Source organism: Macrosteles quadrilineatus, unplaced genomic scaffold (assembly GCF_028750875.1).
Source record: "Macrosteles quadrilineatus isolate MER2022 unplaced genomic scaffold, UCM_ALF_1.0 Scaffold_1__1_contigs__length_201487025, whole genome shotgun sequence".
NCBI classification, from domain to species: Eukaryota; Metazoa; Arthropoda; class Insecta; order Hemiptera; family Cicadellidae; genus Macrosteles; species Macrosteles quadrilineatus.
This window is the reverse complement of record NW_026542594.1, coordinates 192,704,549-192,732,271: the sequence shown is the minus strand read 5'-3', so window position 1 is coordinate 192,732,271 and position 27,723 is coordinate 192,704,549. Positions and strand designations below refer to the sequence as shown.

Sequence of the window (27,723 nt, the reverse complement as noted above, 5' to 3'; positions counted from 1 at the left end):
CTAATCTACTCTCTTGCCGCAGACTAATACAATTAGGTAGATGCAGCGAATATGCATACGAAGTTAGAAAAAATACATTTACCTAAAGACTTTCAGGACTTAGTATTTTTTTACAAAATAACACTTTTACGGGTAAATATAATATGTATCTAAAATAAATCTATTTTATTATACAGACTTTTGAATTTTTTTTTACAAATTATAATAATATTTAAAAATATCTTGTTTATTAGATAAAGTAATCTGAAACTGTACTGCATCACAATGTTTAAAATAAAAATATAAACAGTTAAAATAAAAATGAATATACAAATTGGTTTTTATATTTTAGACATTATTTTTGTCCAACCAATTAGTTGGTGAAAATTAACTTTAGCTTCAAGCCTTAAATGGTTACAGTTATTCAAACTGTTACGTCATGCAAAAATGTTCAACCGATGAAGATTTCCACCAGGTTATCTCATACAACACATTCCTTGATTGTTGAAGTTTGACGAATTTCAACAGGAAACTGTTATTATCTGGGAGATTTTAATTTGAATATTTCCAGAAATTATTCGAATCGGTTGGATCTCGTTTATGAAACAATGGAAAACTAATTAAAACTTCTCGTCCCAATTAGAAAATACTCGGATTGGTAACAAAGAGTCTAATTTGATTAAATTTGACCTAGGAAATTCCTTGATATGCATTTTAGGTTATGATGAAAAAAGAGAATAGAATAACAGCTAATTGGCGTGTTATAAAATGTTTCGAAGAAATGTTAATTTAATTTTAACCAACCTGAAACTATGTGTTTTTACCTATTAATTATATCTACGATATATACATTTTAGGTCGAAAATTGACACCGATGTAAACATTTCTCACCTCTTATAAAAAATGAAAAAAGAAAGTTAACATATGTTAAAAATAATGAGCGATCTAGTCCTTGCACACTTTAGCAATCCAATAAATTAAATTTGTAATGAATTATTTCTTTAGAAGAATTTATCCTGGATAAGATGAATGTACAATTTCATAAATAATTGTTATTTGATTAATATTTATATTACAAGTAAAAAGTTAATTCAACAGGCTGCTTACACAAACACACATCAGATAGATTATTTGATCATTGATTAAAATATTTTAATCATGTTATTGATTGCATAAACTCAACTGTTGAATTTGTGTAAGTAAACGAACGCAACAAATATTAATTACCCAAAGGCAGATTGTGTTTGTTAGTAAATAGTGATCCAAACTTAATAGCAATAATAACTATGTATTATTACGTAGGTGATTTAAGCTCATTCGTGTTCTAGTTCTAACATGAATAGTAAGCCCTCCTAGGGCAACATGTGTAAAAATTATTGTTTGAGTAAAATTTTGAAATATTGCAAAATGTTTAAAACACGTATGTACAATTTATAATCATTTTTGTGAAAATTTTATAGAAAGAGGGGGTATTACGTAAAGCTTACTATGAAAACTGTGTCTTGTCGTTGAAAAGATGATTAGAACAATTTAAAATTAGGCTACTATTTTTTTCCTTGTTGGTGGTATTATGAACAAATAAAAAAAATATTATTCTACTAACTTTATAATATACTGTAAATTATAAATAAGTGAATAATACTTAAAACTAAAAACAATGAAACCAAGTAAATGTCCCGGAAAGAGATTATTGGCGTAGATCGAGCTGTAAAAACTTGAAATATTGCTTTTGGATCTGAATTACAATAGTAACACTACTGTTAAAATGGTATACGCCTTAGTCATCTAAATTCTAGTTCTATTTATTTTCACATAAGATGCAACCAATTTTGATAATTTTTGTTTTAAGGTTTTGTCACACGCAGTTATGAATAACAGAATCAATTTGTGGTGGTTGATAAGTGAATATTTCTCTACAGACCCATTGTAAATGACAGCATTAATTAGTAGTGGTAGCGCCGTGGTATTCTTCGGACGCAATACCCGCAATACACGGATGTCTCTGTATTGCTAGACAGCGCCGTGGTATCTAAAGTCGCCGTCCTTCACAAAATGGACGAACTTTTATACAACTCGGTAATTTTTTCCTGAATTAACTTTATTTTCTATTTATGTAAACGTCAATTGCATGTTTTCCCCTCTCAGAAATCGTCAATACTTGTTAGTCTGCTTACAATTTAAAAAGGACCTGATTTTTAGGAAGAATAATTAATTAATAGATTAATTTAAAATAGTATCACTGTTTTTAATTAATCTTGTTCTAAACTTATAAACAACAGTACTTTAAAGTTCACTCTTACAACATAAAACTAAATAAATTATTAGCTAATAATAATAAGTATTGTATAGTAAACATTTTATGTTGTGAGGTTTACTTCTGGACAGTTTATTCATAAACAGGAAATTAATGATTAACTAAAACTTAACTCTTTTACAAGTTCTAAAAACACCAGCTTCCCCATTAAAAAATAAAAACTACGTAAAATCAAAGAAACTACACGAATTAGTATTTATCACCATTTGAACCGTTCCTGAAGTTTCGTTAAGTTTTGTGCATAGCACATGATATCCTCTTCGTAATACGTGTCCTCATTTTAATAATACAAGAAAGCCAACTGGAAAGGCATAAGCAACTAACATATCAGGTAATATGAAAACTAGCTTTCAATATTAAAGTAGGCTACTCAGTGTTTAGATAACATTCATAGTAATTACAAAAGTATAAAACACAAAATTTTTTAACGTTTTAAAAGAATTCGAAAATACAACAATGGAAGCGTTTCATGTGTCTATCAGAACACGATCAGTCTGCTGAATGGAGTCAATCAGAGATTGTGTGATGACTGAATGCATCAGTCAGGAATGTTCTGACGAGAAAAATAACCTGTTTTGAGTGTGTTACTTGTATATTCAACTTAGGTACAGACTGTGTGAGAAAAAGGCTACATATAGAAACTATAGGTCGGCCGCTTAGAAAACGACCTCCTCCAGCATTGGTTTAGCATTAGCGCGCAGGTCGTTTTCTAAGCGGCCGAACTATAGTGTGAGTCTACATTAAATATCTAACATTAATGCGATACCTCATGCTATATGTATGCTAAGTGATATGTATGCGCTAAAATATCTCAATAACGTTAAACTAAAAATATAAATAAATGTTATTAAAATATTTTAAGTTGAAAAATGAGCTATATCTGAGGTGAGCCCCGTTTCACCAATCCTCTTATTGGAATGGCTCCACTGGTCAGGCCGTAACATATATCAACACAACAGATAAAATGTTATAGTCAAGATTTTGTATCGTCGTTCTTCCAAATTCCATAGAGAACCCCGATTGGTAGGAAACATTTCAAACTCAAACTTCACAGTTAGAAAGGTGCGTAATAATTTAGAGACAATTTGAAACATGTGGTTGCCAAAGATGTTTTAGTAAAATGAAACACTGCCGTTTTATTAGCGAATTTCCCATATAGGGAATAAGCTATTACCGTAGTACTCATGGTAAGACCTGGACCCGGGACCGATTTTTTTTCGTTTTGAGGCCCCTAGAGGCCAAAAACACCATCCGTTCAAATTCATATATGTATATGTCCGTTAGCGCGATAACTCGAGCAAAAATGATCCGATTTTGATGAAATTTGGTACAAACGTGTAAACCTACGTTTATTCGAACGAGTTCGCGAACCAGCATGATCGGACAATGGGATCGGGGGTTTATGGGGGCTTTTATTGGGTAAAAATGGGGTTTTCTCATTTTTGACCAAAAAACATACATTTTTGCAATTTCTTTCCGAACAATTTTTGTAGAGTTTAAAAAACAAATAATTTAGTATATTGAAGCGTTATAATGCGCCTAATGGTTACGGAGATAATTCCAAAAAATTTTAAATTAAAAATTCTCATCATGTTATTCTTATGGAGAATAAGTAAACTGTTGTAGATTGCTTGTTTATTAACATATTTTGCCCATATTTGGAAAATGTTTTTATTTCTTACTAACTATTTACATTTTACATAACAAAAACACTGTTACCCTCCCTGTTGCAGCAAACCTAAGTGTGTGTTAAACTCATTCTATATAAATAGGGAATAAATGTGACATTTTTAAGGAGACAATTTAGTGTAAATCCTATCAGGCAAATGGAAATCCACTTAGTCTGCAGGTTTGCTGTGGTGGGGGTATTCATTTATAATATGTTATAATATGACTTATTAATGCAAGTCACGCTGACAGCACCAAAATTGAAAATATTTACCAATTGACGAATTCCGTAAAGTTAAATGTTTGCTTTAATGAGTAGTTCCTACTTTCGAAGTCAGCAAGCAGATCAACTAAGCTAAATTCAAATCACATATTAAAGGTTTCTTGAAATAAACTACCAAACAAATTTTTACTCCAAAATGTTATTTGGAATCTGAGGAGGTTGAAGGAGATTGGTGTCGTCTCTATATTTATACTTAAGGAAAATGTGTTGAAACAAAGAAATCGGTGTTTTAATAACATTTGTAAGAACTACTACAGTGTCGGACATGAAAATAATGCACAGATTGTTTGATTTAGATCAAGGAACTAAATAATAGGACAATACATATTTAGAATTAGCTCACATCTAATGTTAACCGAGTAAAAAAGAAAACCAGACTTGCAATTAATGAACATTTATGAACGTACTTTAATAGGTAGGTAATTCCTCACTCTCTAAATTCACTTGAGACATAGACGAGGAACAATTTTTGAGAGAGTGCCAACACATATAGACATAATTAATAAGCATTGAATATAATACGTCACCAAGTAGTTATTAGGGATCAAAGTTAACTTGCTAAACTTTAAGTTGTTGTTATAAAGTCAACTCGCTGAATTCCCTACTTATTACAACTAAATTCTAACCTAATAGAGACACAAACTTTTCTCCAAAGAAACCGAGAACCCCTTCGTGACGTACTTGTCAAAGCAAAGTTGGTTTGTATTGTAAAGTCTTAGCTTTAACTTCAAGGACCAAGGTTGGATCATTTCTGTCAATACACAACACAGAGAACTTAATTTTTAGAAAATTAAATATTTGAATAATCGAGACATCACCGGAGTTTTTGGATAAATTAAAATTCTAAGCGTACGATAGCAACGCAAGTAATTTTTGTTTACTTCATGTAGTTTATGGGATGTGAATGGACGATGAATAAAGAGAATGTTCAGAGAACTAATTGTAAATTTATAAGAACTCCAAGATATTGAAAACTATTGTCCCTCTATTGTTTGACAAAGAAATGGTGAAAGGATTAATTGTACACAACAAATAAAAAAAATCATTGGTACTACAAAATGTATTATACAAACTGGTTAATTTTCCTCGTCAGCTATAATGACTGTGTCTTAGATAATATGTGCAATGGTGTCACGGCACACGTCACTAGTGTGTGTGTGTGTGTGTGTGTGTGTTTGTGCGTGCGTGTGTGTGTGTGTGCGCGTGTGTGGGTGTGTGATTAGCATGTCGCTGAGTCAGTGTGCGATGTTGAGATAATCACACAGATGCAGCATCCAACAGTAACGTCAGCACGCATCTCTCAGCTCCTATCAGCAGCTCAGTTTGGCCTATGGAGTTGTGTTAGAAATTAGCAAATCCATAGGGAAAAGCAATATAAGTTAGCTATATTAAAATATTTTATCATGAAATTGTAATATTTATCATACAAAGTAGTAAAAACTGTGGAATGTTGATATTTTGATGATTATAGACATTAGAAAGTAAATTTGAACTCTTTTGTAAGTGGAATTCATACGGTTGATTTGGTCAATTGGACAATGCTCTGTTGTATACATGTTACCGGCAAAATATATAATGCAGGTATACATTTTCTATAATTTTAAGCAAAGCGTGAAATAACGTTTTTATGATAAGATTTTATACACTTTGACTTTGCATAGTGTCCAAGCATTCATTAATCTCTAAGTGTGTCGGACAAATAATTAAACAAATCTATTCAACACTATACTTTATAATATTGAAATATTTTATATGATTGGGTTAGGTTAGTTTAAAGTAATTTGGTTGAGGTTAATCAAGGAAACAAAAGTCTAAGAAGTTCTATAACAGCGCATTTTGTACTTTACATGTATGCCAAGTCCAACGGGCGTTATATAGAATGACCAGGCAAAATATATACTGTGATGAGCTTTATTTCATACTTTGCCTGACTTTAGGCATTGTATTAATTGCCTAGTTATTCTACAAAACGGCTGGCTATATACTTGACCAGTAACATGTTTAAAATATTCTACCATCAAACAACTGATATCTTTCATTACATAAGTGTATTAGTGTTTTCTTTAAAACTGAAATGAAAAAATAACAATTTATTTTACAAAATTATATCCAGTTATTAGCTTTAGTTTTATATTGATCAAAGACAAAAACGACGTTTATTCATGATGACAAAGATAATTTAGTATACAGAAGATAATACAAACAACAAAGTGTCCAATTGGTATAGTTATCTATTATTATATCTGGCACCGACAGTAGAAAATCATTAGACCTTTGTGCTTGTTTTGGGTTACATGGTCAACATTGCCTTTGGGGTATTCTGTTACAACTTGTTATGCGTCACAAAAATTTGTAAACAACTTACTGGGTTGAAAAATTTTGGAATATGCATGAAATATCCTCTTCTGAACTTCATAATCAATTAGTTACACATTATTTTCTTTCAAAATAGGGATTATAACTGCCTGTTGAGATTTTTTACACAGATAACTTAATCACACACTTTACATAATTCAGGTGACAACCCCAAGGGAAAATATATTTCTGAGATACGCTTATGGAATAAATGCTGTTTTAAGATGATCAGATATCGAGGTTTCTATGCTATTTAAGTCAATCATTCTCGTGGAGTTGCTTATTTGGTCGAAATATTTTACAGTGTGTAAATTAAGTCTTGAAACAAATTTGTATTTTTAAAACTGAAATACATAGAAATATTCTGTTTTTGGCGTTGAATTTTAACAAAGGTTCCGTAATTTTTTACATCAAAAATATTGTTTAAGCCCCTTAACAGGGTAGGGGGTAGGGGTGACTTATTTTTTTCAAATAGCAACCCCTATTGAGTGTTTAATAGGGTCTTTAATCTACCATGACGCAAACTTGAGGTGAATATCTCACCCCTAGTCAAAATGGCAGATATTCCAAAATGGCTGCTTTTTCACATAAATGCAATTTTTGAATATCCGCCATTTAGGCTAGGGATGAAATATCTACCTCGGGTTTGCGTCAATGTATTTCTTTAGACAAACCCTTCAAAATGAGCGGTCACTAAATAGGGGCTGTTATAAAAAATAAATCATCCCCACCCTATCAAGGGGGTAAAATATATTGTTGATGTAAAAAATTGCGGAACCCATGTTAACAATAAATTCCACAAACAGAATATTTCTATCTATTTCGGTTTTAAAAATACAGATTTGTTTCCATATTTTGTGTATTTGGCGCTTTTTCACATACAGTAAATCAAATTTTGGAATATCTGCCATTTTGGCTAGGGGTGAGATATTCATCTCAAGTTTGCGTCATGGTGTTTCTTTTGACAAATCCATCAAAATGAGGGGCCACTCAATAGGGGTTGCTATTTGAAAAAATAAGTCACCCCCCCTATCCCGTTTGGGGGGTTAAAAATATTTTTGATGTAAAACATTACGGAACCTTTTTAACAATCAACGCCACAAACAGAATATTTCTATCTATTTCGGTTTAAAAAAATACAGATTTGTTTCAAGACTTAATTTACACACTGCATTTCACTCTTCATTCAAGCCACATTCACAAAGAAGCACACACAGAAATTATTAGTATGCTATGACAACATTTGGGCGTTAAAAAATTTTAATTTAGCTAGCGTTAGGTTTATTTGAATCTTTATCAAGGATTGTAGGCTTCACTACAAAAGTGTGATAAAATCGTCAGCACGGCAATGCCATTGTTAAGTGAAGCCTAATTGTTACAAGCTCTCATTCACCGAAGCAACTTGTAATTTTGATCTTTGTTCGAACAATTTTCCTTTTATATTTACCATCTCTATTACTCGTATTGTATTGAAGTATTCATGATCTACACTATGTTAGTTAAAGATGTTTTATTTATTTTTCGATGCAAAGAAACTACAGTTTTTAATCAACTCTGAAGATACAAGCAACAAGCATCTCAAATTATTTTCTAAAACTTTATATCATTAGTAACCTCAGCATGTACATTTAAAATAACATGTCATATGGAAACTTTAAATTGTAACAGTTGTTCATGACAGAGTTTACAAACTGTTTTTTTTTCAAAAGTCACTCTAGAATAAAGAGTAATTGGAGTTTTCCTAATTACAAGAATAAGAAGACACCGTTCTCTATGAATTGTAATTGAATTTAACCGTAATTCGTTCTGTTCTATAGACCATTATTAGGTGAATATAAGAAAATTATGTTTTATCGTTGAAGTTAAAATTGTGAAATATACAATGTCAACAAAAATCTGACTACTGTATTTACTATAGACCTAATCATATGGATCTAAATTCTATTCTCTAAAACGCAAAAAAATATTGAAGAGCAACGCGATTTTCCTCCACCAAATGATTTCCAAAATGCAAACCGTTGAGTGATTCAGTGAGCAAGCAAACCGAAATGTTCACTTCTTTAGTGATCCAAGTGATACGGACTGATTTAATGAGCGCTCTTTCTTTCCGCAAACCAGATTAAAGAGTTTAAATTATCCCAGAAATCATCTGAAAAATAAAAGATCTGGATTTTGTCGGTTTATTTAAGCCATTCAACTAAGCTTTCTATTGGTGGGTAGCTGTTTGTTATTGGAAGCTTCTGTAATTGGAAAGAGAACTGACATTTTATTTCAGTTACATTGTATGTATTTGCAGAGGGAAAATACAGATTTTCATATAAAAATATGCTTCACCATGACTTATCTCCATGAAATCTCCTTGAAATTAGCCTAATTTATTTGAAACTTAGCGCAATCAAAACACCAATAAAGTCATTCATGATCTTGATGTTAGAAAAGAGAATAACCACTATTCAATTATTGTGAAATGTTATAATTTTACATAAACCCTTACTTTTGTACTTAAACATTTTATAAAACATTGATTTTCATAGGGATTGAACAATGCAACTGTCTTAAAAAAGAGAAAGGTGTAGAATCTTTTTTCCAAATATATAACAGGCGATTCATCCATCGTTCTAAAGCTTTCATCGGCCATCAGTAATTGAACACTTCAGCTCTGTCTGTTGAATCGAATTCAATATTGTCATGTTTTTCAATGAGAAATGCTTAACTAAAATGTTACATGTTTTGGTAAAATGCTGGAAAAAATCACTTTATTAACTAGCTTACCGTTTTAAATCATAATCTAGATAAATTAAAATGTGAACTATATTTATTTTAACAGATTAACATTATTACTTTAACAGTTTCTTTTTAAATAAGTCAATTGTACAAGTGAAGTGCAAGGATATAGGCGAAGTATATCCTTATTTTACACATGCAGCCCAGACAATTGTGGGTTCAGCTTTCTTTACGTTGTCGTTGTTACAAGGGTGTAAAAATGTATATTACTCGTAAATTAATTATTTTTAGGCAAGCTTGAATTAGACATGATAATTGTTATATGACGCAAGGCTCTATCCCGGGATCGTTTTCACATTACTGCAGGCTTCTAAGTAACTTGCTCTCTACTTCAGGTTAATAGAGGCTACACTATTATAATCCATATTAAATCCGTTGTAGTTTGGCGGGATTTGAACCCGGGAACTCAGGGACCCCCTCCCCACTCTCTAGGGTCCCGCGCTCTACTACTAGACCAGCCCGCTCTAAAAAAATAGACATAAAAGTGAAGAGAAAAATAAGTACAATTATTCTCCATATATGGATACAGTTATACACTGTATGTAGCTGTAGAGAAGCTTAACGGGGCTAAAAATGTATCCATGCCATACCTGAAAAATTAAACTGATGAGTGGTGCGATCTTGTAGTCTTGTTAGTGACTAAGGCCGACATATTCCTTAGACACAGCTGTTAATTAGTCCATACAGCTAATGGCAACTAAGGGACCTTCAGTTTATAGTGGAATCCGAACCACATTTTTGCCTTTGTTATATACGAATTGGTCTAATTATCAGGATAGTACTGCGGATAGTCGTAGTACTCACTTGTGCGGACGTACACACCAGGGAATATCGTATCCTCAGTGCATACCTATAAATATCCAAAATTCGTGACCTCCTAGTAGCTGCATTACAGGACGACCTACAGTGAGTACTAACACGCATGATAAAATTACAACCGAGCCAAAGGTACCTCTGTAAAGCAATTACTCTTAAACATAGTGCAGTTGTCTGATCCATATCTGTCTGGCGTGATATTGCAATACTTTTGAAACCTTGATGATATTAAATCCAGTTATCTATGTCCATTACAGTAACAAACTACACTCAATGCTTTGGCTACTGACACCGTACATTTAATACATATGAATATGGTAGCATCATATTTGTCATAGAGTGGTATACGTTTTTAAATGAATGTCCATTTTATAAATGTTAAAATAATATAACATGAATAACCCATCATCTAGACTTAATCGGATCCACGATTTCCCGAATATGTTTTCTCAAACGATGAATATCTTTTACAAAATGTTGTGCCAATGTTGTCAACACAGCCAACAAATTGAAATATAAAAAAACTGGACCTTCGTTGAACTCTCAATAAATAAATACCAGAGAACTTAGTTCATATTTTGTATTTTGTATATTTATTACTCCGCATATTCTTTAGTTCCCTGCTGTTTCGAGGTTACCCAGCATGCACTGCTGTGTTTATGCGCCATTGTGGAGGTTCACCACGGCGTAAATATTATTTGGTCTTACCGCAAAATTCAGCGAGATCATACGACTAAGCCCGTATGAGTTGAATTTAGCTTCAAAGTATGGCTTGTAAATATGTTATTGCACTAATAATTACACTTACCTCCGTCTTATGAGATTGCAAGGGTGTGTGGAAAGGTATTTAATCAGCAATATTTGTTGTACAATTAACCAGTTAAACATTTATCATGGTTTATATCAAGGTGCTCCAAGTTTACTGATATCTTATCTGCAAACTGATAGCCTTCTCTAAAAAAAAAGAAAAAAAAGATATTCAGCTGGCCTGCCAAACAATTAAGGTGCATCTCTAGCATCTCTAATAGATTTTATACAATACATATGTATACAGGATGTTATAAACAGGGTCTGGACGATTGGGTGGAATTAGAAATACACAATAACATAGAAATTGTAGTGAAAACCCGTTTGATCTGTAATTTAATCTCATCAGTGGAAGCAAAAGTACAATTACATCATTCCGAAAAGATACATACAGAATAAAGAAAAAAAATGTTTGTTAAGTATAACACAAACTAGGCATTGGTGTTTTTGTACAAGTACAATCTTATTGAAAGTTGTATTATTGATTTAGAGACACAACTGTTTCTTCCCAAAATCGTAACGAAGCATTTTAATAAATAATTTGGAAACTACGAGTGAATGGCTTTTAAATCCCATGGGTTCAGCGACCAGCCAGAGGATGAGTAAGTAGGTTCCAATTGACACATTAGCACATTGTGCGGATAAACCCGTCAACAGCTGATCACAATGTGAGCTCTGTAGATCCTTCACAGCTGTGAGGGGTTTAAAACGCTGCGTTTGACTCTGAATTAACTTCTATATACTAACATAGAAGGTATTTCTACGAATATTACAACATAAACTGTATAAATCATGAACATAAACAAATTTCGTCACTGGCCAGAAAGTAAACATGTGTTTATTAATATTTAAATAGAACCTAAAGGTGAGTGAGCGTAGCGAACGAGCTCCAACCCAAAGGTGAGTGAGCGTAGCGAACGAACTTCAACCAGGACGTGATTGAGCGATGCGAACGAGATCATCTTGAAAATTAAACGTAACGGTACTTTCTTTCCATCGGTCTGTCTTAGGGGAAACCTATAACTTAGGCGATACGAAGTTCGCCGGGTCAGCTAGTATTTAAATAGAAATGTCAAAAACGCCAAAACCACCTGTTATGGTTATTAGAAGACATTTGGGCAAGTACAGTAAGTGACGTCATTTTGTTTATGTAAATTATACTGTGAGGAAGTTTCCTCCAGAGCACTAGGCCTTATCAAGGGTGGTAAGGGTCGATAAGTGAAAGACTCTGGGTATCTCAAACTTCCATTTTATTCCCGGATATCCTTATCCTAACACATATGTTTATATATACAATATTATATACAGTCTTGATCCTGGGTCCGTAGTCCTCCTACCAGGCAGTGTCTCCGGGCTCGTATTCAGGGGTTGGGCAGAGGTTGGATCAAGTCTTGCTTGCGCCCTTACTGGCCCGGTGGTCTACGACACTCCTAAAAGATATCCGTGTGGGTCCGCGGTCTAGATCCTTGGCACCTTCACCCCGGAATCCTCGGTCCCCTAGCTGCTGCTCTCCACTGGAGACGGTTCTGGCTTTCCAAGCACAGAAGTCAAGCTGGGCCGGTTTAATGTGCTACTGCTCTCCACTGGAGACGGTTCTGGCGTCACTTGCTCAGAAGTTAGCACTCTCTAGGCAGTCTACTCGGTCTGCAGTCCGACGTAAACTCCTTCAACACTTAGCGTATACCTATGTATATGCTTTAAAGGTGGTGGGGGACTCCAAAGTCCTCCCCTCCACCTACGACTACGGACCCGCGGGCTCAACACGCCCATGCGAGGGTGTCGGTGGCTCAACACGCCCGTCCGACAGTGCTGGAGGCTCAACACGCCCGTCCAGCGGTACCCGTGGCTCAACACGCCCATCAGGTGTCCCGCGGGCTCAACACGCCCATGCGAGGGTGCCGGGGGCTCAACACGCCCGTCCGACGGTGCCGGGGGCTCAACACGCCCGTCCAGCGTACCCGTGGCTCAACACGCCCATCAGGTGTCTCGCGGGCTCAACACGCCCATGCGAGGGTGCCGGGGGCTCAACACGCCCGTCCGACGGTGCCGGGGGCTCAACACGCCCGTCCAGCGTACCCGTGGCTCAGCACGCCCATCAGGTGTCTCGCGGGCTCAACACGCCCATGCGAGGGTGTCGGGGGCTCAACACGCCCGTCTAGCGTACCCGTGGCTCAGCACGCCCGTTAGGTAACTCGCGGGCTCAACACGCCCATGCGAGGGTGTCGGGGGCTCAACACGCCCGTCCGACGGTGCCGGGGGCTCAACACGCCCGTCCAGCGTACCCGTGGCTCAGCACGCCCGTCAGGTAACTCGCGGGCTCAACACGCCCAGGCGAGGGTGTCGGGGGCTCAACACGCCCGTCCGACGGTGCCGGGGGCTCAACACGCCCGTCCAGCGTATCCGTGGCTCAACACGCCCGTCAGGTAACTCGCGGGCTCAACACGCCCATGCGAGGGTGTCGGGGGCTCAACACGCCCGTCCGACGATGCCGGGGGCTCAACACGCCCGTCCAGCGTACCCGGGGCTCAGCACGCCCATCAGGTGTCTCGCGGGCTCAACACGCCCATGCGAGGGTGTCGGGGGCTCAACACGCCCGTCCGACGGTGCCGGGGGCTCAACACGCCCGTCCAGCGTACCCGGGGCTCAGCACGCCCATCAGGTGTCTCGCGGGCTCAACACGCCCATGCGAGGGTGTCGGGGGCTCAAAACGCCCGTCCGACGATGCCGGGGGCTCAACACGCCCGTCCAGCGTACCCGGGGCTCAGCACGCCCATCAGGTGTCTCGCGGGCTCAACACGCCCATGCGAGGGTGTCGGGGGCTCAACACGCCCGTCCGACGGTGCCGGGGGCTCAACACGCCCATCCAGCGTACCCGGGGCTCAGCACGCCCATCAGGTGTCTCGTGGGCTCAACACGCCCATGCGAGGGTGTCGGGGGCTCAACACGCCCGTCCGACGGTGCCGGGGGCTCAACACGCCCGTCCAGCGTACCCGGGGCTCAGCACGCCCATCAGGTGTCTCGCGGGCTCAACACGCCCATGCGAGGGTGTCGGGGGCTCAACACGCCCGTCCGACGGTGCCGGGGGCTCAACACGCCCGTCCAGCGTACCCGGGGCTCAGCACGCCCATCAGGTGTCTCGCGGGCTCAACACGCCCATGCGAGGGTGTCGGGGGCTCAACACGCCCGTCCGACGGTGCCCGGGGCTCAACACGCCCATCAGGCCCCACACCGGTGGCTCAGCACGCCCATCCGGCGGGGTCGGGCCCGAAGGCCCAACTGACTTCTCGGTGCCAAACACCCTGGTTAAGTACCCGCCGAATGGTACCCAAGTGGTGGGGGTGAGTACCTTACCACCTCCATCGGAGCATCTCTCCCCTCCATTGGAGTCATTTCGATGTCTCCGAGTACCTTTGTATCTTTAACCTCAAAAATTCTCTTGGGAGTTAAAAACACTTCTTTACAATACATAAAGTTTCTGTTCTCATATTCGTTTCAATATCAATTATGACACTTTGTCCAAGCAGTTCTTAATTTCTTGGTACAGCCAAATTATTTGTTTTTGTTCATATTTTGTAAATTATTTTATTTATCAGAACACATTTTCTGTTAGCTTTTATAAAATTAAATATGAATACAAACATTAATAAACTAAATAAATACTAACCAATTGAAATTTTATTCAGTAGTGATGTCTACGGCCTTAAAATGTGCTAGACCACTATCAATATGCAAAAATAAAAATTAGATAACATATTTTAATTAATCGTTGTATTAAGATATTTATAGCTCAACACTTGTATTACATTTAGAAGTCAGTTTAGAATAGGGCAAGAACAATTTTTTAAGTCAAATAAGTTTTGACAGACCCTGTACTGACTGTTCCAGAACCAATACATTTTCGTTTAAAGTCACTTGGACTTTCTTTCCGGTACATTTACTTACTGTTTTATTACTCCAGTTTCTTTATCACATAGGCATTGTTGACATTTTCTATGTTAAAGGGCAATAATATCGAATAACATATTTCAAAATTATATCTGTCTTCTTTTTTATACAGCTAACAATTTTCGTCGTAAAATTATTTGGAAGTGATCAAACTTGCTGTTTTCTTTACACATACACGAATAAACCTACATATTGTATTGAAACACACTTAATAAATTATTAAGGGGACACTCCACCCAAAAAACTTTGAATTTAAAAAGATGTATCAAATTTCAGTTATTTACCTAAAAGTGTTATACAGTTCTTTCTGAACATTTTGATGTATGACACAAATCAAAATATTTTTTATGTGGTGTTAATACGTAAGGGTTACCCTTGAATATAAAAATAATAGTCAAAGGTAATACACCTGCCCCGTTTGCCGAAAGTTGAGTTGTGATTGTTTATTAACCTCACCTGAGGACGGGATCAGATTAAATATCCAGAATAGTTGTGAAAACAGAAAACATGTTTCAAATAATCTTACATGCTAATGTTTCCAATAATCCGACAAAAACTGTACCAACACTTTCTCCTAAGCCCTTAAATTAGTGTAAAGATTGTCCAAGTTGAGGTGCGTTCATATTGTTCCAAATGAAATGAGGTTGTGTCATTTATGTTGAAAACTAGAATGTTTATACTATTTTTAAGTGCTGCTAGATACATATCATTGCAAGTGGTAAATGATGACTAGATAGCAATACTTAACAACGGAGGGAGCGAGCTGGTCTAGTGGTAGAGTTTGGGACTTGGTGGCGACGTCCTGTAATCCAGCTACTAGGAGGTCACGAATTGTGGATTAACTCCGCACTAGTGAGTGCTACGTCTTTTCGCAGTACTATCATGATAATTAGACCAATTTGTTGATACCAAGGCAAAAATGTGGTTTGAATTCCACTATAAACTATAGGTCCATTATTTGCCATTACCTGTATGGGCTATTAATTAACAGCTGTTTCTAAGGAATATTTTGGCCTTAGTCACTAACAAGACAACAAGATGGCGCTACTCATCCCACACTCATCTTCATTCATACTTGGCTTAAAATACCTACTTTGTATGGTCGCCATTTCAATAAAAAGTATTAAAGTATTTAAGACTTCGGTTCCCGAGGTACCCGGTTCAAATCCTACCAATCACCAATAGATGTTATCTAATGCCACAACCCTCTAGGACTAGCCTAAATTAATGTGTAAAAAGGTTTTTGACTAGAACCTAATGTCGTAGAATGTGAAGACGGGACAGTAAAAAAATAACAACGATCTGAAATTATCATCTAAAAATGTTAATTTATGTTAACGTTTCTCTTCTAGTCAGGAAGAAACTGTGAAATTACCAATATTTGAAGTGGTCATTCAGAATTATAGTCATGTTTATAACATGTGAACACAGTATAAAATGTTATATTTAAAAATATGTATGCTAGAATTTTCAATGTCAGGGACATAAAAGGCTCCGATAACCAATATATTTCACCACTGAGTCCCTACTCTTGACTTTTTCCAGTACATTTATTTTGCAGTTTATTGCATATTCTTCAATTTATAGGTGTGTTGAATTTCCGTTTACTTAATTTTTCATAACTTTTTCATCAATGGGATACATGGAAAATATTATTATAATCATCAATGGAAAATCTTTAAACAATGGTGATTCAGTGATCAGATTTTCGATTGCTTATTTTGTTATTTAACACCAACAGTTGGAGATGTATTTGTAACTGGAAATTTTAAACTTTGGCTTCCATCCAAATAGTTTGTTTCAACAAATCACAATTATGATTGTGTTTTAGTAGAACCAAAGGTAGTTCAGAAACCATCTGTGGTTTAGAATGGGTAAGGTGTGGACTTTGAAAGAAAACATATTGAACCGGGAAACTAACGGGTAAAACGTGCCCAGAGAGACAATATTATATATTCTACGGCTGAAAACAATGGGAAATATCTACTTAACTCGAAACCAAATCGGGATGATGTCAAAACAGTGTGTTTTGTTTTTTATTCAAATTCACACTCACCGTTTACATATTGTACATACCTCATTGGACAAAAGTACTGACACTGCTTTAGAGTAAATAAATTAAGTCTGTTGATTGCTCGTAAAAATTAAAGTTTAAACACTTGTTAAAATCATATAAAGTATTTTACCTAACCCGCCATGTTAAACTTCCCTATCCCAAGCGTGATGTATACAACTTCCATACTTCTCGAGTGATGTAAAGTATCAAAAACTCACTCGGTGATGTAAAGAAACCCATTTAAATAACATTGAGTGCTTAACTTAAAAAATATAACTCTATGGAGCCAACGACGTTCAACGCTAGAAATCAGCTGTGCGCTTGAATGTTATTGATATGCTTTTAAGTATTTTCCTACCTAACCTAGCTTTTGTTAGTAAAAGAACGTTACTGATTACGATTACTGATAACGAAAAATATTGTACGTAAACCCATGTATATTGTCGGGTCAGGTAAAATCTTGTACGTTACACGTTATGCAAGAGCGTGTTTACATCACTCAAGGTGAATTATGCAACTCGCTTCCGCTCGTTGCACAACATTCACCTGCGTGAAGTAAAAACACTCTTACTACACTTGTAATGTAAATAGCTATTAATTGATGACAAACCCATTAAGTAATTCACAAAACACATGAAAGCATTCTTAAGTTATTAAGAACCAATTAAGTTAAATTATTTTCTTTAATTAAATCCTTCAGTATAGTTGTAGGATTACTAGAAAAACCTGACAACTGATTACAAAAGCAATATGGACATTTATTAAATTTCTCATAACGATTTCTTAAAAAAATGCTAAACTAGCAAAACCTCTCTCGATTTCAAGAGGCATCTAAACAAAATTTCCGTTTCATATACATTCCTATGAATATAAAACAAGGATAAACAGTTTCCAATGTCATGATACTCTGTTGAATATTACGCTTATATCTTCCTCACATATGATATCGATACACTCCCTTCGCTATTGGAATAAAACAATGTTGTAACTATATATAAAAAATGTCTTGTGTTATAACTTTGTTGGGGGTTTCAGAGCGAAACTATGAGATTGAAAAAGAGTAAAATCATACATCTAGTTAATGGTTTGAATGGTCTTGATATTTACAAATTAAATAAAGGTTCACCTTATAATGTAATTTGATCTATTTTTGAACAATAAAAAAAACTAAACAAAAAAGAGCTTACATTGTGACAGACATAATCTTTCCCAGCTGATTACACGGTAATCCTTGTATAGTTCGGCCGCTTAGAAAGCGACCTCCTCCAGCATTGGTTTAGCATTAGCGCGCAGGTCGTTTTCTAAGCGGCCGAACTATTATTGAACTGTGATGATTACTTCTGTAACCTTCATCTGGGTTGAGAACATAACTCCCAACTAAATGTGGGCTGTTATAAACGATCGATTGTTAAATAATGTTATGTATTTGTAAAAAAAACTGTGTGATCATAATTATAACCATTAATATTTGTCATCGTTCGATAGTTTGTAAAAGGTCATACGAAATAAGGAATCCCGTTAGCTTAGAAATTACCGACCAATCTCATTGAATGCACTAATTATCAAAGAATTAAGGACTAATACTAATAAATGTTAAAATTTGTTATGAGGAGCTTAAAAGAGTTGCTTGAGCTATTAAGAATGTCAAATAACTAAGGAACACGATAATAAAATATAAAAAACACTATGGAGTAGGGAATTCAAGGAATAGTTTGGTTGTTTATGCAGAATGTATTTTGGTGAACAATCAAAAGTTCTCTCGTAACTTGTTAGTGCCTTGTAGGAAAACTCATAACATGTAATTCTGACACTGATGTCGTTTGCTTGTTATGGTTAATGAGTAACTTAATAGTGTCATTTTATCAATTTCCGTTCATCTGAGAAGTGCTTTTTTCATTGTATTTTGAAGTGCTCTTTTGATGACAAGCGTCTAGACTGCCAGTGCAACTCCGAGGAACGAGGATCAGAGGCTATCAGTCCGACATGCTATCCACTTCACCACCAAGGCTCATGACTCAGTCCCGTATCGTTGCGGTAATGGTTGACGTCACGCCATCGGCACGGAGCGGTGGTGGGGGGGTATTCCGATCTGATCCTCGTTCCTCGGAGTTGCACTGGCAGTCTAGACGCTTATCTTTTGATTGTATTTTGAAGGTAACCAGGAGACCGAGCTTTGCTTGTATTGAGTTCAACATAAAATTAATTAGATAAGTTATTTAGCTAAATTATAGTAATGTATTATTACAATTTAGCTACATAACTCATATAATTAATTTTATGTTTAATTTTTTAACCAACTTCAATCGATTTTTCGTGGCCAAATCCCCCTGAATAAACAAAAAAGTATAAAATCCTCGGACGAAAATAAAAGTTCGTCCGTACACGCGCTTGTTTTATATTATAATAGTGTTGTAGTTTTATATTAATAGGCAAGCATGTTTCTTTAAAAACTTTTTTCTCAGCTCTTGTAGGGAAAATTTACGCATACTGTTAGAAAGATATTTACCTGTAGGTGTGCAGAATCCCTTTCTAAATTGAAATAGGCTCACAAATAAACACAAAAATGAATTTAAAATGTAAGTAAATTAACATTGGCCTTTTTAATGGGTTGCCATCACGAATACTAGAAAAATTCGTGGTTGCCACGCTGGTGACAGAATAACAACGAAATATAACATCAAAAACCAAAATAAATGGAAAAAATTACAATCACATGTATTACTTACAGCGTGGGGTGGAAATAGAAAAGTAGGTACATTAGATATTTTTGCTCGAGTTTTCGACAACTGGACGACCTCTAGCTATTTTATAATAGGAAGATATTTTTTTACTACAACAGTCGCAAATCGGAAATAAAATTATTTTAGTCGCAGATCGTAAATTATTTTTTTAATTCCTAAGTAAAATTAGGTAAGTTTGTACTAAACGAAATTCCATTAGTCTGGTCGAATTATTTACTAGAATATTTTCTTAAACTTGTGAGATATATTCCTTATAGCTTATAAATAACATTAAACTTCATGTGCATTTAGATTTGCTGCTATAGGAAAGGAAAACATGTTTTTCTGTAAAACATTGATAGCACGGTGTAAAATAAATAAATTTGCCAACTTTGATCAGAATATTTCCATAAATAAGCATACTACAACAGTTTACTTTTACGCCCACAGTTAAGATAATTGTAAGGATAATTGTAAGATAATAGCATTTGGAATCCACTGGGTTTAAACATTTTCCCATAACAACAAACCCTACAAAACGCTTCAATATACAAAATATTTAGTTTTTTAATGAAGCCCTACACGATAGTTTCGTAAAAATATGGGTTCTTTATATTTAACGGGTAACAAATTAAAAACCCCCAGTTTTTGAAAATTAAAAAGTAAACCAGTCCAAGATCATGATCTTGCTGTGCCACCTACGATAATAGCTTCTGTAAGGAAATTCACTAAAACGAACAATAAAACAGAGAAGAGCTGGACATAAAACTTATTTCTTTTATAAAATTGAAGTGACATCAGGTGATCACAACGTTAATCTCTTAAGCTGATTGAGATCTCAACACACATCCAGCGCTGTTGACACAAACAACACCATGTCTTGCCTTAAGTTGGTGCAACCCACCACATTACGTGCTACTTGACTGAACCATTGTCATTATAATTAAAAGACTGCACGGAACTGCCACTGAGCAAGCATTGAGTTGCAATGACTGAATCAATACTTTTTTAAATTCGACTCCATAACAAACGCCCGTTGCTCAGGTGACCATTACTAAATGACCACAGATAATGGCGTCAAGTATGCTTTCCAACGAGCCTAATCACATCACTCTCAGACGACCTGTCGCTGAACAGTGCGCTGCATAAAATAGGTCGGTCTTCTGGCGCACCCTGTATAATGCTATTGCCCTATAATATGCTATCAAGGAATATTATAAGCAATAGCCTTTTGGAAAAAAATATATAATGTAGTCTTAAGTTTGTTCACTATTACCACATAAGCAGGACTCAGCATGCTGTCTCCTACACTTACTGTTGCTGAAGTAATTAGTGATACAGCTGAGAGTGATTCAGCACTGAAATCATCAGTGTTTGCAGCATCAGCACACCTAAACCTACAGTAATATTTTGTCTTTTGAATCAGCCATGTTATATTTCAACATGATCTTTAATTCTAAGTCCAATACAAAGTTCGGTCCTTATTTACAGCTAGAAGTAGTAGCAACCCTAAATTGCTGGTGTATATTTTAATTTTAATTTATCCTATCAAGGGTTAGGTTTGGTGGGAAGCAATAAGAAAACAAAATTAACTTGGCTTGTCATTTATTACAGGAATAACATTTGGTGAAATCAGGAATAAAGTACTTTTCCTATTAACTCCTCGAAAGTAAGAAGTATTTTTTGTGACGTACTTTCATCTTTGGATTTGAAAAACTCCGTCATGGATTTTATTTTTATAACACAATGCATAAAATCTTCGAAAGATATGTAGCCGTCTCTTGTTGCGTATTTTCGTATTAAACTACTGCGTATCTGGCGACCAACATTAAGATTGAGTGCTTCCAAAGCATTTTGAAGACTTGACGAGTTCAAATATCCTGTAGCCTTATCGCTGTACAATTCATAAATTGATTCCCACGTTTTAATCATATTCCACAAGGCTTGAAATTCATTATACTCCAGCTTCCCTGAATGGTCTGTATCCAGTAGGGCTACCATGCTTCTACACAGATCATATGAATAACCACCTGTCGTCTTTCCTAGAGCACTTCCTACACAGGTTGGTTCCAAAACTTTGTTGTATATAAAAGTCGCTGCGTCAAAAAGAAAATGTTCCCAACCGTCACTATTTTCCTCAGCTGGCGAAACAGGTTTCTTCAAACCGAAATCTAAAACGTTCTTTAAATCTTTCCAATCAACTTCCTTGTTAGGGCCAGACACCTTGAGGAAATAGTCCGTAATTGATTGGTCAATTTTGTAATCTTTAATAGTTTCTGTTGTTCTTCGTGACACTGGTGCGTCACGGTCTGGCACATCATCCGGTGAAAGCCCAACTTTAGAAGAATCTAATTCCTTAATTAGGGGTTTCTTTTCAGTGTAAATTCTCAAAAGGAAATCTCCATTTCTTCCTTCTTCTGTAAAAGGAATTACACAATACGCTCCTGGCTTCAACTCATATCTATTTACTGCTTCATGGCTATGGCGTAAGGAAACGTATCCAACTGGTTGGTTGTTTTTTTAAAAAGTAATGGTCCAAAGCAGGTTGGTTCAAGTCAGAAATACGGTAAACCTTAAACCCTAGAACTGCGGCACGATGTTTTATTAGCAACGCAATCAGCACAGAGCACTCACCGTCGTTGTCACCGTCCGCTTCGTTCAGCCTAAACCTTATTTGGGGATTATCATGCAGCGATTCTAATCCTCCAGCCGTAACACCTTTTATCCAACTGCCCTTGACCATATCCAAGTGCCAAAGTCCGACTTCTGAGTTCTGTCCGTACGCGTTTAAATATACGTTCGGACTCAAATAGCATATATCAACGTGCTCGAAGTTTGACTTAAAGTCTGAAAATTCCATCACAAACTCTCCCTCATTCCGGTTAACAACTGCTAATTCTTCTTTGAGGTCTTTAGGGACTAATTCCCACTCCCGGGATCCGTCACTCCATGCGCCTTTCCACTCAAAATAGCCCCAAGGATTTCTGATACGAATCAAAAGGACTTCTCCACGTCCAGGGACACTAACGGTTCTTGCACCAGTTATTGTGTATGCGTGATTACTAACAAGACCTAGATGAGATTTAGCCTCTCCATATATTCCACAACATACGAGCGATTTTCTTGCAATGGCCTTGAGCAAAGTCTTTTCAAATGTTTCGGGAAGATTGTTTAGAGAGATTTCCTGAACTATTCCACCCGTGAAATCTTGCATAACTACGAAAGAATTCCCCCCTTCTTCTACATCTTGGTATGCGCCATACAGAAATTTGAAGTAGGCCTTTAGTAACAGAGCTGGCCAGAAAGCATTAGTTGGCGATTTCATCAAGGCCAATTTCCCTTTCAGAGTTGGGAGACGGTCATCTACTACTACATCGTACCATCTTCCGAATCTCCAAAACCGAAAGTGAAATATTCCTGCGTATTTATCATAAAAGCTCTGATCTGAAGGAACCACTTGCTTCACAAGTTCCGGATGAAACGCCAGAGCAGACATGGCCGCTATTAAATAGCAGTATCCTACAGATGGCACTTGCATGACATCGTGTTGAGTCGTTTCTCCAACGAACAACTGAGGTTCTTCAGTTATCTTCGATGGTCGTAGCCACTCGTATTCTTTATTCAACTTGAAATGAGGATCGTTAAATATGTAACCTCTCTGCAACAACCAATCTCTTATATATTTAAAATCCTGGTTGTGGAGTTTGTAAACTGGCTGGTCTGTATTCTGCTGCATTTCTTGTTTTCCTCGCTATTTTAACAAATGGAAATGTAAAATTTACTACTAAGGATTTTCTGTCTTGGAAATTAAGTGTTATGATGTTTACAGTTCAAATTTTAACGTCAGCTGTGTGCTAAAAGTTACTTATTTGTTAACGTGGAATAGGAAATGTTTTGATTTAAGAAAACCTAACTACTTTGGTTAAGATTACGTAATCAATGGTCGCATCATAGAAAACCTCAAAATAAATTATCTTGAACTTTTATTATAAACAAGAGGTGGTGTTTGGCTGCCTGCCTGGCTGGCTGTGTGTTTGTATGTACTGTACTAAACGTAAAAGCTACTGAACGGACTGGGCTCAAGTTCCACACGAATAACGCTACAGCTCCGAGGATACATATAGAACCATTCCCGCTTCGATATTGACCTAGGACTCTGCCCCGTAGGCTTTAAAAGTTCTGAGGTGTAAATATTGATTGGTATCCACGGCAACAAAGAGCAAACTCACACACTAAATCAAAACACGTAGAACTGTTCGATGTATTTGATTTCACCTCCTTCGACAGGCGGTACCACTGCGTCCCCAGATGGTCAATCACTGTCAGGTTGTTGGGCTACCAGGGCAGATGGCCCACATTTTCCGAGGAGACATAACTTTAGAAGGGGTTGAAGCTCTTTAAGAAGTGAGGTACTCCCCACAGTCATAAATATTTTATTAAACTGTATACAATCCTACACAGATGATTCAAACATTGTAAATACTTCAAACATATTTTACGCCACACTACACTGTTTTGACGAATTCCCACGCAAGGATTTAGTCCAAAAAACAGCAGTTGCCGTCAGCTTAATCAAATGGGGTTTCATTACGTAATAGTAATTGAATTGTTTTGTTGATCCGTTGACTTGGAGTCTTTGCATCACTATAAGTGGCAATGAGGGTTTATAAAGGAAAGCACAACCTCTCCAAAAAGTTATGAGTAGAGACGATCTGCCACGATCCACGATCTACCCTTTTAACAGGTTCAGTCCCAGCCGGCACACGTAAGGCTTCTCACCACACGGGAGTGAGTGTGTTAAACCTTGCTGAGATGATAACTGATGCATTTGAAAACATTGAGTCTGTACAACGTAAGCTATGTGATCTCAGCAAGGCATTTGATGTTGTCTCGCATGCCATTCTCGTGGATAAGCTGAACAAGTATTAAATCAGTGGGATGGTCCTGAAAACACTGGTGGGGTAACTTGAAAACTAGTAACAAACCACTGAGAGAGGCCTCCTCTAGGGTTGGTGCACTGTTACACGGAGTGTCGCAAGGATCGGGCTTTGGCCCGTTACTTTTCCTTGGATTATAAATGACTTATCGCCACCATACCCTCTCTAGGGACCAGAGCTGAAATCAGAAGCCAAAAACTGCTGATACGGGACAAAGTTGTAACATCCCCTCAATTCACTGAACATTGCCAGCCTATTTTCAAAGATCAGCAGATACCTACCACCTACAGTTAATACGTTTATGACATACCCATCCTCCTAAAAGAACATCTAGAAGAATATTTAAAAAGGGAATACCAACACAGCTACAACACTAGATGAGTACAAGACCTAATGGTCTCCAATACTCTGCCAGTGCGAGTTGAAATATATTCACCATACCAAGGTAAATTGTTGTAAAATTGTAAATATTATAATAGATAACAATCAATGACCTTTTTAAACAGTACAGTACATTAAGCTGTAAGATTTGGTTCACTTAAAAATTGAATAGAATATTGTTTTTTTATTAAAACGTTTTTATACACTTTCTGTGATGTTATTGGCATTAAAAAGTTAATAGGTTTACAAACAGAGTGCAGCACTATTATTTTTTAAATTTATGACAACAGCTAATTTGAAACCAAAAGATGAGTGAGCGTAGCGAACAAACTTCAACCCGGAGGCGAGTTAGCGTAGCGAACGAACTTCAACGAGGACGTGATTGAGCCATGCGAACGAGCTCATCTTCAAAATGAACGAGCATTTGACATAAAACCACATTAGGACATGACGACGTCTGTCGGGCCAGCTAGTTAATTATATTTCATTTGTTAACACATATGATCATGTTTTTTGTTATCTATACTTATAAAAGGCAAAGCCCTCGCTGTCTGACTCACTCACTCACTCACTTATCACTAATTCTCCCACTTTCAATTTACCTAGGAGGCTGAAATTCGGTACACCGATTCTTTTTGCATTAAATAGGAAAACTAAGCAGTTTTTATTCTGAACGGGCTTTCGGGCTCCACCCCCGTGGCTCTGGAGTTTCCCATGTTAACCTTATGAGTACTTATATATAAATGGAATTAAAGAATCTTAACAGCTGGTTCAACTAAACAAGTTTAATCTGTGATGTTCAATAGCATTAATGAGTTAATGACACACTCACTCACCATCACTAATTCTCCCACTTCCCATTTACCTAGGAGGCTGAAATTCGGTACACGAATTATTTGGGCATTAAATAAGAAAACTAATTAGTTTTTATTCTGATCGGGCATTCGGGTTCTGCTCCAGTGGCTTTGGAGTTTCCCATGTTAACCTTACGAGTACTTATATTTAAATGGAATTAATGAATCTTAACAGCTGTTTTAATTAAACAAGTTGGTTCTGTTCTATGATGTTCAATATCATTAAAGTTACAAGGATTACCAACAGGGTGCAGCACTATTAGTTTTTTTAAATTTATGACAACAGCTAATTTGCAACCAAAAGGTGAGTGAGCGTAGCGAACGAACTTCAACCAGGACGTGATTGAGCCATGCGAACTAGCTCACTTATGAAGTAAAACGGGGCAAAGCCCGCGGGTACAGCTAGTATACTTATAAAAGGCAAAGCCCCCACTGACACACTCACTCACTCATCACTAATTCTCCCACTTCCCATTTACCTATGAGGCTGAAATTCGGTACACCGATTCTTTGGACATTAAATAAGAAAAGTAAGTAGTTTTTATTCTGATCGGGCATTCGGGCTCCGCCCCAGTGGCTCTGGAGTTTCCCATGTTTACCTTATGATTTGTCATATTTAAAAGGAATTAATGAATCTTAACAGCTGTTTCAATTAAACAAGTTGTTTCTGTTCTATGATGTTCAACATCATTAAATTTACAAGGATTACCAACAGGGTGCAGCACTATTATTTTTTTAAATTTATGACAACAGCTAATTTGTAACCAAAAGGTGAGTGAGCGTAGCGAACGAACTTCAACCTGGAGGCGAGTTAGCGTAGCGAACGAGCTCCAAACTTAAGGTAAGTGAGCGTAGCGAACGAACTTAAACCAGGACGTGATTGAGCCATGCGAACGAGCTCACTTATGAAGTAAAACGGGGCAAAGCCCGCGGGTACAGCTAGTTATTGAATAAAGGAGGTGGTACATTTTATTGCGAAATATTATTTTGCACCGCTGCATGGTGTCGGTAGCTTAGTAACAACCATAATGTCAGAATTGTCGAAAATTGAGACAGCTCAGTAGTTGACTGGGACGGGTGGCGTCGTCCTGTAATCCAGCTACTGGGAGGTCACGAATTGTGGATATTTATAGGGATGCACTGTGGATGCGATGCTCCCTGGTGTGGATTAACGTCCGCACTAGTGAGTACTACGACTATCCGCAGTATTATCCTGATAATTAGACCAATTCGTAAATTACAAGGAAAAATGTGGTTCGGATTCCACTATAAACTGTAGGTCCCTTAGTTGCCATTAGCTGTATGGGCTATTAATTAACAGCTGTGTCTAAGGAACATGTCGGCCTTAGTCACTAACAAGACTACAAGATCGCGCCACTCATCCTACACTCATCCTTCACTCATATTTGGGTTAAAATACGCACATAGTGGCGTCCCCATCTTAAATAATTGAATTGAATTGAATTGAATTGAATTGAATTGTTGATTTTTGAAGAAATCACAAAAGCTACCGGTGAGTTCTGCTACTGAAGATGAGAAAACTGTCTAGGCTATTGACAATGTTTACTACTACTAAACCAAATGTTTACTACTACTAAACCAAATATTTACTACTAACCAATGTTTAGTAAGTGAAGCTGATTAATTATTCACATCTATTGGACTTTCTCCTGATAAACTAATATAATTATTATTTCTCAGTTCATAAACACCTGATTTATGTACGAACCACGTATCCTAGAAACTAGTATTCGTGGTACGAACAAGGTTTCTTCAAAGAGAACAAGGACCAAATGGGGCTATTGACAGCTATAATGATATTTA

The 27,723-nt window shown here is 36.8% G+C and overlaps 1 protein-coding gene across 1 annotated transcript; it reads right to left on the bottom strand.

The window, feature by feature from the left end:
• Window positions 1–21,316: 21,316 nt before the first annotated feature.
• LOC128983419 (calpain clp-1-like) lies at window positions 21,317–23,549 on the bottom strand. Its single transcript, XM_054402702.1, has one exon. The coding sequence runs from the start codon at window positions 23,461–23,463 to the stop codon at window positions 22,207–22,209; it is 1,257 nt and encodes a 418-aa protein (XP_054258677.1). The 5' UTR covers window positions 23,464–23,549; the 3' UTR covers window positions 21,317–22,206.
• Window positions 23,550–27,723: the final 4,174 nt, after the last annotated feature.

Bases quoted from the DNA above. Each gene is read 5' to 3' on its own strand.
- LOC128983419 (XM_054402702.1), bottom strand. From the start codon at position 23,463: ATGCAGCAGAATACAGACCAGCCAGTTTACAAACTCCACAACCAGGAT.